The sequence below is a fragment of the Spea bombifrons genome, chromosome 2 (assembly GCF_027358695.1).
Source record: "Spea bombifrons isolate aSpeBom1 chromosome 2, aSpeBom1.2.pri, whole genome shotgun sequence".
Taxonomy (NCBI): Eukaryota; Metazoa; Chordata; class Amphibia; order Anura; family Pelobatidae; genus Spea; species Spea bombifrons.
The window spans coordinates 117,539,526-117,552,690 of record NC_071088.1 but is presented as its reverse complement, the minus strand read 5'-3'; the positions used below and the strand labels follow the sequence as shown (position 1 = coordinate 117,552,690).

General features: G+C 39.4%; 1 protein-coding gene across 1 annotated transcript in view; it reads right to left on the bottom strand.

The window, feature by feature from the left end:
* Positions 1–13,165, bottom strand: part of ITGA5 (integrin subunit alpha 5) — a 37,270-nt gene that overhangs the window by 3,808 nt on the left and 20,297 nt on the right. The window contains exons 3-23 of the mRNA XM_053455960.1: positions 10,929–11,044; positions 10,475–10,598; positions 10,328–10,389; positions 10,098–10,143; positions 9,834–9,959; positions 8,544–8,588; positions 8,304–8,347; positions 7,962–8,018; positions 7,752–7,804; positions 7,248–7,453; positions 6,476–6,667; positions 5,978–6,023; positions 5,745–5,852; positions 4,417–4,472; positions 3,877–4,031; positions 3,629–3,766; positions 2,791–2,858; positions 1,814–1,964; positions 1,175–1,267; positions 918–997; positions 21–101 (exon numbers count right to left, since the gene is read on the bottom strand). Of these exons, the coding sequence (XP_053311935.1) occupies positions 21–101; positions 918–997; positions 1,175–1,267; positions 1,814–1,964; positions 2,791–2,858; positions 3,629–3,766; positions 3,877–4,031; positions 4,417–4,472; positions 5,745–5,852; positions 5,978–6,023; positions 6,476–6,667; positions 7,248–7,453; positions 7,752–7,804; positions 7,962–8,018; positions 8,304–8,347; positions 8,544–8,588; positions 9,834–9,959; positions 10,098–10,143; positions 10,328–10,389; positions 10,475–10,598; positions 10,929–11,044 (2,047 nt within the window). The remainder of the gene's footprint in view (positions 1–20; positions 102–917; positions 998–1,174; positions 1,268–1,813; positions 1,965–2,790; positions 2,859–3,628; positions 3,767–3,876; positions 4,032–4,416; positions 4,473–5,744; positions 5,853–5,977; positions 6,024–6,475; positions 6,668–7,247; positions 7,454–7,751; positions 7,805–7,961; positions 8,019–8,303; positions 8,348–8,543; positions 8,589–9,833; positions 9,960–10,097; positions 10,144–10,327; positions 10,390–10,474; positions 10,599–10,928; positions 11,045–13,165) is intronic.

The window sequence follows — 13,165 nt, the reverse complement described above, 5'->3', positions numbered from 1 at the left end:
GAAATATTTTGACAACTTACCTAAAAAATGAAACTTCTGTGTAGGCTTCCACTTTGAGAGCAAATGGTACCAGCTCACTGTGAGAGTTATTTGCATTTTTGCTGCACAGAAATTGGAAAAAAAAAAGCCATAAATTATGCCATTTTACAACTAATTGCTAGTGTGGACTAGTGGTGCAGGCCACTGAGAATCATACAGATCTATGGCAATAAAAACAATCAGTTTGCTTGTGTAGTCCAAACAATCTTATAATATCTTGGAGCAGGCCAACATTCACAGAGTAAGAACAAAGCATTACATGAAATTTCAAGCAGTCAGATTCCAGACATCAAAAGAAGAGACCTCTGAGGGCCAGAAACTTATGTAATTCTGGATGTTATTTTTTAGGAATGTTGATCAATTAAAAGTTATCACAAGCTACTCGAAACAATCTACTTTTGGACCAGAGGCAGAATTAATTTCTGTGTTTCATAACACATCGCAATCCCACACCAGCTACATAAGAAGGTGACTTCAGTGCATTAAAGGTCATGGGCAGATTCTCTCTATATATCCATGACTAAATTTCCATATTTCTTGTCCCCACTATAACATTTTGTGTGACCCACATATTATTATACTTTATTTATAAAGCCCTGCCAGATTCTGCAGTGCTGTACAAGATGAAAATTTTACAGATACATTTTATAAATTGTAAAATAAAATTTAGAGGCAAAAAGGAGTTGTTAAACTAATTTGCATATACCTAGAATTTTTTACATTATATATTTTTTACGTTCGAAAAAGCATGTCTTAAGCTTAGATAAGCAGTTTTTGAACATTTTTAAAACTATATTCACAAGCAAACTGAGGGGCCCACCTGTGACTTATAATAATTATATTAATACATATTCCATATAACAGAAAAAACAAGGTACCTGCGAATCTGGAAGTCAAATTGCACCTTCTTGCTGGAATCCTGAAGATGGGGCACAGTGAATCTTAGTCCTCCCCTCAGCTGGAATGCAAAGAGACCATAAATGGACCATAAATAGAAAAAACTAAACCCAACAATGGTTTCTTGAAACCCGTATGAAAACACTAAAAACTTAAATTCAGTCAAAAAAAAATATTGCATACAGAGGAAAGACTATAAAAACAAATATGAATAAAGCTACATTACGATCCCACTCACATTTGTTCCAGACTTCATTGGGTTTCCAAGGTCACAGACCACGTGACGCGTTTGATTTTCTGAATAATATTCACAAGGTAAAATGGAAAGGTTCTGAAGAGGAAAGATTTACTGGTAAGACATCAGACAGGGCAAAATTATCAGACTACTCCTAAAACTGAAGCCATAGTGCCACCAAATCACCCTATAAGCATGTTGAGTAATAATTTGACTGCTAGTTCCCTTAAACATGGAGAGGCACTAATTATATATATATATATCCCTACTCAGAAGCGGACTGGGATAAATCAAGTCTTATGTATTGAGCAGGTAGCTCAAACACCATGCACAATTTAACATGCAAAGGTTGCAGGATAAAACCATATTGGAAGTGCAGGCAGATATCACCCAATCTACCGACTATCAAACATTGGATCTTGAAGAAATTCCATCTATATATCTACATTTGATATAGACAGTGTGCCAGGGATGAGTTCTTTATGTAATGTGCTGTGGGTGTATAAATGCCCCAGCATTAAAATACATGCAAAGAACAAAAGAAACACAAATTGAATTGTCGGGTTTGATTTACAAATGGCACAATGGTTATCTGCAACAAACTAATGGTCTGCTGCTAAACATTTAAAAATGCTATTTTACCTCATTAGTTCTCAAAACACCACTGTACTCCGCTTCTTGAGGCAACGTGACATACAGCTCGGCTTCGTAAGCGCCTCCCTCACCCTCGTTCCAGGCATTGAACAGCAAGGTCAGCGCATTTGTATCACCCAGGTACACCGATTGCCGGTCACTATAAATCAACAGGATTATTTAGACACTGATATGCAGAGAACACACTGGAGTTCGTTGTAAAGAGGGTTAAAATCACAACTTTGATGAAGGCCAACCATGATGCTTTTGCAAACTGTTGAACTTGCTCTGTAATTCAGTGAGAGAAGTAACCTGCAAGAAATCTCAAGCCAACTATGCATCAAAGCTTAATTAGCAGGAGACTCTTTCTAAGTCATTATGCATCAGGTCAGTGATGTGTTCAACTCTCCTGCCATCTCCCAGTTTAGTGAAAAATATAAATACCATCACAACCCGCTCATCAACGTACAATCTAACACCACCACAGCTCCCCAAACAAAAATCACAATCTGCCATATAGCAATATGCTATGTTTTAGATATATTGTGGGTTTTTTGCTCATTAAAAAGTTAAAAGGTATAGTACACATGAGCAATGTCAATATTAAACATTTTGCATCACTGCAATGGAACTAGATATTTTCCAGTTCTTATACAGATTTATTAATTTTCTACAAATCACTTAAGATTTACACACAGAGCCAAACACTCTGTACTTTGGGCTTGTGATGGGAGGGAGAAAGGACGCATTTGCTAACACTGGCGGCCAAGTAGATAAAATAACCATTTCTGCTACAGCCCTCACGTTTTGGGTTCAGGGTCGCTACATAACCATTCATTCCGTGGATTTTGGAAGCAGTAGGGAAGCAGCGGTGTGATTTTGGGTCGCTATAGCTACATTGTAAACAAGTCCAGCTGTGGCCAGGCCGGCAGCACACGCAGAGACGGTGTAGTAAAGCATCACTGGGCCTCTGCTGACAGACTTACGCGGAGACATTGAGCTTCAGGTCTGGCACGCAGATGTTATCCTCGCCACAGTCCAGCTGGATCTGAGCCTGATCGGGGCAGACAGATAGGAAGGACATGTGATTACCAAGGGATCACAGAACATACTGATAAAACTGGCCTTTTTCCAGGCTTGATATAAAATCCCCAAAGCAATAAAGGTTTTGCACGATTTTTTTTTTTTTTTTTTTAAATAGTTATTTTTGTTTAGTGTGTTAATGGAGTGAGCAACATTTAGTAATAAAACCGAAGTGTAAAGGGTTTGGTATTGAATAGAAGGATAATAAGTTAACCAGTTCCGCAAGAAACCGGAGAGCATGAGAATCTAGTAATTTAGAAAAAGAAAATCAGAGAGGTCCAAAGTTTGGAATGCATTTAAGACAAGCCTTGTGCAAACCACAACGAGCTAGTGCCAGGCTGTGGAGGGATACGTTTTTCATGTTCCAATATCTACAGAGCAAATGCTGGTTTGCAAAGTAACTGCTACTCTACAGAGACATACTCCGTGCTAAAAACACATGACGTGCTAATCAGCGACTTGATCAATTACTTTTGCGCAAGATGTTCAATCTCATCTTGGAAAGTCAGCACTGGTGAGGCCCAAAGCATGGAACCACAGCTAGTGTAAAGTTACATGGTTTTCAGAATAGTGGGGAATTGGGTTACTTATGACAGCCATCTAAGTTGTCCAGTACGATGGTGCCAGTAATTCAATACAGTTTTAGATTATCCAAACACCCCCTGCATATATATCTGCATCATGATCTCAAGATATTGAATTTGATAATGACAGTAGGATTATACATTTCTGCTTCCGTACCTTCTGCTCAATGTAGTTCTTGGTCCGGTAGTTGAAGATTGGCAGCAGCCCATGGGCATCTGCTGGCGCATTGGGATCCAGAGAGAAATTAAGAGCAATGTAAATTGGAGAGAGCTTATCCCGAAATTCCGACTCTTCCTAAGGTGAAAGCAATATAGTGTGTAAATATTTGGAATAACTGAGATTTCAGTAGTTTCTGAACAAGTGGGACAAACAAAGTACTGGTAACTATACACTATATGAATTACCCTGAGGTAGATCTTCATATCACGGCACTCCTCCTGACCTCCATTGCGCAAGTGAATGGTTTGGATGAGGTTGGGCTGGCGGCTTTTCAGGAAGAGCGCTCGCTTCACAGCACCTTTTTGTTTCAGTCTGTCCAGCTGCAGTTCCACGTTAATCCCTGTAACACGTACAACACGCAATTTAAACAGGTGGACAGCATGCAATGCCAAAATGTTCATTTAACAGGACAATACACCTCAACTATTGGATCAACGTTAAAAACATGTTCTAACAGAAATGAAGATAGATATACACATAAAGGGAGTTTGTTTAATTGCTGGCTCCTTTATGGCCTAAAATGACATTTCTCTAGATCCATACAAAAGGATTGCTCTTGTGCAAACAAATTTCTCATCCTCATGTATGAAGGCAAGTGGTGTTTGAAATGGCTCTGTACAAATTAAAAAGGTATGTAAAACCAGAAGGTGTTAACCATTACTCAGCCGACAAATCAGCATATCATAGCCCCTGAAAGGTTGAGCGCAAAAGAGATTTATACTCACCAATAGAACTAGGCACGTGTTTCCCTGAAGCGTTTAGGCAGAAACTGAGGTTTATGCTGTAAAGGGAGGAGACACATAAAGAAGTCCAGATGTGAGAACACTTCACTTTATGGAATGCCATTTGTATAGGAAATAACAGTAGCGACCACGTGAACATCAATTCTTTTGCAACACTTGAGATGATCAACTTCTAAAGACCGAGTCAATTAAGGGAATTGGCAATGGTGGAGTTTGTGTACACAGAGTCCTGAAGTTTATGGTTCTGATCTTTGAATTAATAAATATCAGATCTCTGGCGAAGGCTTTATCGGGCCTGTGATGATGGAGAAGCCTGTAATAAACCCGCCAGTTTCCCCTTGAGCGAGGAGAGCACGGAATCACAGAGCCATGGGTTATACCACCCTACTCCAACAAAGGCAAACACAGAGAAATATCTACAACAAACATCTCCAGCAGCAGAAAGGTTAAGCAGCTGTTTTCCAGCAGCCTCACAATTGCTCATTCATCCGGCCGAGGCATCCTGCCAGGCTTTACATGGTAGTTTAGCAACAGCCAAACTGCAGCATTCTAAAAATATAGATTATAGAACATAATCAAATGACTTCACTTAGGGGCCCTTAAACCATACCGAGATACGACTAACCCTGTGACTTATCAGATGTGCAGAACAAATAATGTGCTGAAGAAAAACACCAATTCATTCAAAGACCCTGACTAGCACACATTTATGTTTGTTATTTTAACCCCTTGAGAGCCAAAGGAGATTAATCTAGGTCACTCGCTGAACTTCGTCATGATTAACGGCTACATGAAGATTGTATAAAAGCTCGGTTAAAGTAGAAACCCCCTTTGAATAATAATTGCTCCATACTCTTAAACCCTGGATCAGAATTACTTAGACAGTTTAACACAAGCCCATCTTAAATGATGTACAGAAGACTCTCGCCCTCCATCCTCAGGCTCTCTCAATAGCAGACATTTACAAATCCCTCAGAGGAGCCCAGGTTTCTTTCGAACTTCTACTAATTAAAGAGCCACCAACTGCCACATGAGGAGAAGGGCCTATGTTGCCTTCAGGGCTTCTGTGACATTAAAATATCAAGGCTTCCAGTGGGCTGACACCACCTAAATACCGTGAGGGACATGTGCTCTTCAGGTGTTAAGGGGGTGCAGAAAATATAGAAAGGGGGGGGGGGTCATACACCTGGCAGAAAACAGCAGTGCTACAGAATGAATGAAAGTCTGAAACCAGCAACCAAACAGGAGGATAATGATAGAGCTGTTGAATGCACCTGAGACATTTGAATAAAACATTTTAAAATACTCACCAGGAAACCTGAGTGTCTGTGCCTTCAATCAAACAAGTCTTCTCCTCTGGGTTGAACATAGTAGGAGAAATGTGAAGAGAAGCACTAGCATGGACAATGGGGCGCCCCCTACAGGAGAAGACAGAAATATAAGTACATCTTACCAAGTAATTTTGCAGTAAAACCTGAATCATGCCTCAGTGTACAGACATGAAAGTAAACATTAACTAGCAATGTGTGGCTACAGCACGTACCTGTACACCAGAGCCTTATCAACACCAAAGGCACCTACGATGAGATCTGAAACACAGAAGGCAGATTCTTAAGATTTATGCCAAACATAATTGGTATGCATTTCAGGGGTGCACCAAGTAGAACATTTAGTTTTGGGTCATGTATTATAAACATACATAGTCTTTATAATGTGACTAACAATTCTAAAGGGTAATAAAGTATGCCTGTTGGCAGAGTATTTGGGGTTTTAACTCCACTGGCAGGTATCCCCAGGACTAATGCACAATTCAATGTGTGAGGAGACCGATCTGCAGCAGCTCACTGGGGATGGCTGATGCCCCCAAGGCCTGCTCTAAGTGATGTTTTACCATATCTTATAGATGTCAAAATGTGTGTGTGTGTGTATGTGTATGTGTGTATATATATCAGAAGTGTTTTAAATATTGCTCATATTTTGAAATAGTTAAGCTTTGTAGTGGTCTCAAAACACACAGGTAAGCATAGGGGGGATACAGTACCTGGGTAGCCATTTCCATCAAGATCTTTTCCACCTCTGGTAGAAAAACCAAAAAATGATGGGGCTAGAGAGGAGCCCCATTCTGCTTGCAGCACCTGTGAAGGATTTGGACTCAGGCCTCTAGAATGACCGTTATAGATAAACACCGCTCCTTTGCCATCTTTCCCTCCAAATGGGACTCCAACTGCAATATCTGTAAGGGTAAAGGATGGTTATCATTGAATGCTATGACCAGCCTATGAAATTATGTGAAAGTGTTTTGCGTAATAAGCCACTCACAATGTAATCAGACTTCTAGGTTCATTAACAAAAAATAGTTTTGCACTGGCATACGTTAACGAGAGATGTGTTACGAGAGTTCAAATAATTTATTGCTTGTTGAGATACAAGCAAGTCCCTATGAAGATTTATCACTTCACCTCCCATTAGGCCCACAAAGTCCTCCTAACATAGCTTAGCTAAACTATATTACTTACACAAATACTGCGGATAAGATGGTCTGCTAGAACGCTACATTTAAATCGTAGCGTACCTGATGAAGAGGAGATTGGTGCTGTAGATCAACAAAAGGGTTAAGAATGGTACAAGTACCTCTTATGATAATAGGAATCTTGGCCAACAGTTAGTTGTTTCACATTCATTTAGTGAAACCAGTGCAAGACAGCAGTAAGCATGAGAAGCTGATTTTGGCATTCAACTCAACCTGTAAACCAAGCCAATGCAGCACACAACTTCAATTTAGTGTAGAAAACCAACAAGATAAATTTGCATACCATTGTATCCATCTTGATCGAGATCTCCTAAGGCAGCAATTGAACTTCCAAAGCGACCATATGGCTCAGTTCCAGTGAGTATTAAGTCTGGGTCACTGGACATACTTTCTCCCTGCATGTACACATAGACTTGGCCAACTTCCTGAACTCTTCCATCATGGGTCCTCTCCATGAATAACGGAGCTCCAATCAAGAGATCATCCAATCTGCAATGGATATTAGGTAAATATAGGCAAGCCATACGAATATCAATATCGCTATAGGACAGAGGGGGACAACCAATTTGGCCTCATTTTAACCAGTCTTTTTTTTTTTTAATTAAATTAAAATGAGCAGAATAAGCATTATGAGGGTAGTCATCGTTTATTTCCTCTGGGTATCGGCTCAGGCAGATTGTGGCGTTACAAGAATTGTACAGCTGGTCCTATAGCCTTGTGAAAGCCTTTACTTTAAAATAGATTTACACAAATGCATTTCGAAGGCTCAAATATAGTGCATGCTTACCCATCACCATTTACGTCGCTGGCTGCCACAGAATAACCAAAATATGACGCCATCTACAGAGATCATAGAGAATATGTAAATATAAGATTCCACAAAAAAAAAAATCCTGCTGACAAATGGCTTGTGTTGCAAAGTAGTGCGCGTCTCGCCAACAATTTAATCACCGTACAACACGCAAGGCATAGAAATAGTCGCACACAAAAACCTCACCTGGATTCCCGAGAAGTTAAAGAGAGACTTCAGGTCTGTCCCATTCAAAATAGTTACCTTCAAAAAATAAAAGACATCAATTTTACACTAAAATCATTAAACTGTACCTTTAGAAACTGTCTACTTGTCTATATTTAGCAAAGGTCTGCCTACTTCTCAGCCCCGAGCAAAGGGAAAGAACCAATTTATGATGAGGAACGATCATGTGAATCATGTCAAGATAGATGAGCTCAGTAAGGTAAGAATTTGTAAAGAAGACATGGCTCTTTAAACATTGATAAAAATATAGAAATTTATAATTGCTGCGTAAGCGACAGCTATATCAAAGCAGGTGGTACCTACATAGCCATAAGTCATGTTTCCCTTGGGGACTCCAGCCACAAAATCTAGAATGGAAGTGTACACAGAAAAAGTCAATCATCCAGAATACATATGTTTGCATTAGATCTTTAAGAACCAAGCGAGAACAATGCTGGCCTTGTCAGACAAACATTATCAAAATAAAGGCAATCTTGTACCTAGGCTGCCCCACACACCCAGTTACATGCCAACGGCTGTAGTGTTTAACAAAAAATTCCTCACCTTCGGTGAAATCGCCACTGAATTCCCCAACAGCAACAGAGTAACCTGTTAATACAATTAAACGTAGTTACATGCAATTCAGAAAATAAACGGTTTAAAATTGCACAGATATGGAGAACGCATTATGGTGTTATTCATATTTATAAGATTATATTTATTATGTTTCTCACGAATCTCTGGGGGCAACAACTTGCAATGCAATAACCCTACTGACTCCACCACGATTAGCACTCGAGTCCTCTATTACTAGAACCAATTTAAGCTAATAATTTATGCATCCACCTGGAATTGTCTCATTCCTGCTCCAAATATTTTTACTGCTAGAAATTCACTTAAAATGCAAGGGAGTTTTATGATGAGAACCCCCCAAATACATACCACTATAAATAGTTAGCACTAAATATATGTATCCATCCTCCCACCTATTTTTAAAAAATAAAAGTATTCAAGTACAGCAAGACACATTCCCAGCAATGCCCTGGAAAAGCTTTCTTTTACTCGACAAAAGGAGAGAAGCGCCTAACAGCAGATTTGCCTGAAATAGAACAAACCAACACGTGCAGCGCTTGCTGTCATGATCTGGCATAAAAAGACACGTCTTCTGCGTGGGTTACAATAGTGAGTAAGCAGAGAGCAGTCGGGGATCCTGCTTGTGTATTATGACCATGCAGAGCGAGGACAAAGAACCTCACGCAGCCAGAATAGCCAACGCTTTCAGCCTTTTCATCTCCGTAGACTGTTTGCTCTGGACTATAAATGTGCAAGTGGCCAGCACTCCAAGCACAACTGTTAATAAAAGACTTCCTAAAGAAAAAGCCTAGCACAAGCAAATGGACTGTGAAGGCAAAAACAATCACTCAACACCAGGCTTTTTAAATTAAAAAAAGGGGGTCTTTTGTGCCGGTTGTTCAGTGCAGCGCAGGTTACGATAGTACAGAGTGTCTGAGAATCAAAACTACTTAAATTTAATGTGCAAAAAAATCCAGTCTGACCTGAATCAGCCACATTTACATTCCAGGCTGCTCTTGGAGTGTTAAAGTTAATATCTCGCAATGATTTAATTGTACTTTTTATTAGCTCTTAAACAAGCCTGTCCAAGATACGGGACAGATCCGCAAATCCCAGGATGCATGTTCCCAGCACGTGTAAACTCATATATAATATGCGCACATGCAAAAAACTGATTGTTGGAAAGAAACATTAAAAAGACCAGCAAATTATCAGCACAACCACACAGCAGCTGATAAATACACGTAACTAACATTTGTAGAGCGCCATTATTTGTCTTACCCATGTAACTGTCATCGTGAGTGCTGTGGGCTTGTCGAGTTTGCATTTGCCCCTTGATCTCAAGAACAAAATATTCTGGGTAGAAAGAGTCCTTGATCTCTTCTTGTGTTGCTGTAATTACTTGACCTAAAGAGGGGGAAATGAGGAAAAAAAAAATAAGTTTCTACTGAGAAGTTGTTCATTGAAATGTATTACTCAAAGAGACTCGTGGGCTTTGCAAGAGTAAAGTAAGAGGGGAACACGTGTTTTTTGTTGGTAAATTACCTTGCCAGTAATAGCTGCCTGGGCCCCCTAGTAGTATTCTTCCATTCTGCAAGAACATAACAAGAAACAAAAAAACATTTTTCCAGTTTTTATTTTAAGACTTGAGATAGCAGTATTGCTTCTTTTATCTACATCCAATCTTTTCCATTAACAAGCAAAATGCCTTAGTACATCCCCTCAAATACAAACGGCAGTCCACACACACAAAACGCATGAGGACACTTAGTTACCTTTGTAAACGCTGCACTGAAGCCACCCTGGCAATATCCTTGGCCTTCAGGTTTACCAACATCTGTAAAGATTATATAATTAAAATAAAAAGTTAAAGCTTAGCCTTTAATAAGGACCCTGCAACCCAAAGAGCATTCACAGCTTACCTGTCCGGCACGGCGAATACTCCATAAAGCTTGTAAAGTTGTCCACTGAAAGGTAACAAGTCCCTACAGGTTTCTGGTGGTTATCATCTTGCCCTGTTAGCCAGCTGTATCGGGGGGCACAAGCCTAAAAATGCAAGAAACAAGATTTTGTTCCTGTGAGTAGATGCTTAACCGGGAAGAAAAACCCAAAATATGAGAACTAAACAAAGTTTTAGAGAAATATCTTTCCATTACCCACATTTCCTCGCAATTTCTCTTGATTACCCAAGATAATACAAGCCTACTGCATACATACAGTAGAATCTACTCCTCTATCGCATTGTATTAGGTTTGCATTGTAAATACTATCATAAAAAACAGATAGGATCCAGTAAGCTCTCACTCAGCTGCATGAACAGAGTTAAACTCAATAGGCTTCTCTCTATTGTTGGCGCCCATTCAACTCGTTCCTTACCAGTATTGATTTATCATGGGACCGAACAGTGGCTCCAAACCACTGCTTAGACTTGAACTCCACCGGCTCCCGTGGCCCAGTGTCAGCGGCATCTTTGAAGTCTCGCGGCCGATCACCTGCGCAAGGAACACCAAATCTGAAGTCAGGTTACTCAGGTTCACGTGAACATGTATAAAAAGGAGCACATCAGATTATCTTCCGCTAGCACATGAGGCGCCTAGCCAAACAATGTATTTATGAAAGCCTCATTTGCAGATTCCATATTTACAAACTCCCGTAATGCTTTCAGCACGTTCGCAGTGATTCCAGGAATATACAGTCCCTCACCGGCTAAAACTGTCAAAATGTAACGAAGACCCCCCGCTGTCCAGGCATCAGCGCTAAGCCAGTCACCAACAGGCCGGGCTTACTCAGTCCCTGACGAGGGTGGAACTTCCCATTTTCAGAGGCGCGTATGTATGCATCAGTATGTTACAGTACGATATGCAAGTACTGTACAGCATGTGTATACTGCATGTATTTGTAAGATTACGGTATATTTATTAAATAAGGTATGTAAGCAGAAATACACATTAAACAGGGTTATGTATTGATAAGCTGAAAAAAAACATTGACATCTGAGAGGCATGCAGCAACCTAAAACTATTTCTCCTAGTAGCAATAACTACAGAGAACTACTATGAGAATTTAATATTTTATGTAGACACACAAACTTCTGAGCTATTTGGCATTTACTATGTGTTAATTAACTATTATATGCCTCTAAATATTTTTTTAGTAATGGTCATCTCACCCCCTCAGTCTGTAACAAACATGGAGGCTTTATTAAAACTCTGGTTCTTGAACGTCGGTGAAGTAAATTGCTGTCACAGCCTGGTCAACCATGGAGCCTGCCTTTTGCTTCCAACACCTGGCTCAGTTTGAATAAACGCAGTTCCGCCACTGGTGTACATATTTCTACTCAAGATGATAAATGACTTACATATTTCAGTGTTTGATGTGTATATAAAATGAGGTTTTGAGGTTTCTGACAGTACCAGGCTAGCATGTGGAATAGATTGCTTAAAATATGTTGGTAAGCAGTTTATTTGGTTAACAGAGGAGAATAGAGAAACTGGCAAATGCTGAGAAGGCATGTCTTCAGAGCAGTTCTAACAAATCCTTAGCATTAAGATCATAAGTAATAAAACACGACATTCTTAATTGTACACAAAATTTCTACTTTAGTTTCAGTGTCTGGCTGCAAACTGGATCAGCTACTTGTGTTTACACAGACCTCACATGCTATACACGTATGTAGTCCAAGACCTAGTATCAATCTGAAGAGTTGGAGTTACACAGTCTAATCTGTGTACCCCCTCTTATGAACACCTAAATGGATCTCTAGCTATCTATACCTAGCAATAGCATATTTCTCCAGGGACTCACAGTTGCATGTAACATCCAGGGAAGATCCGTTTCAATCTTGGTTACATTTTTATGGCAGCTAACTTTCTGAGAAGATGACATTTTTGAATTGGCACAACACAATCAAAAGCATTAACATGTTATGTGACCTTCTTGGTATTGTTTGATGGGTCTACTTGGCTTTTTCCATTTTTTGTCCGATTCAAGTGAAGCAGGAAACTGTTCACTTCAACAGCCTAAGGCCAATGTCCTGTCATCCCCACAATTATCAGGATGATTCAGCCTCTAATCTTTTGATGACTTTACAACTAAGTTAAAAGAAATTGTTAGTTTTGCCATATGGATAAGGAAAAAAAATTGTGTCTTTGATGACAGCTACAGTACTTAAGACCTGCACGTACCATTACATTCACACGCTTACAGTGTTTGTTCCACCTATTCTGCTGAATTTAACTTATATCTAAATGCAGTATTTGAGACACTATTCCTAGTGTTGACTGCTTGAACTTTTCCCATTGATTCTTTAATCAAATGTTTTTGCAGACAGGGGCATACTGTAATATGCCTCAATAAACTTAAGTTTTTATTTTTTTATTTTTATGAGATTAAACCTTCAGATGAGAAAATAGAATATGTAAGATCCCCATGTGTTGTAATTGCTTAACATACCATATTGTACAATTAAATATTTTTGCTTGGAGCCTACAAGGACCTTATTTGTTCACATTTTACATATAAATCAATTAGTCTGCCTGTTGTAACTGAATGTAAAACTGAACAAAAATATGACATTACACAAGCACAAACAAAAGTGTTCAGCAAATAAAGCA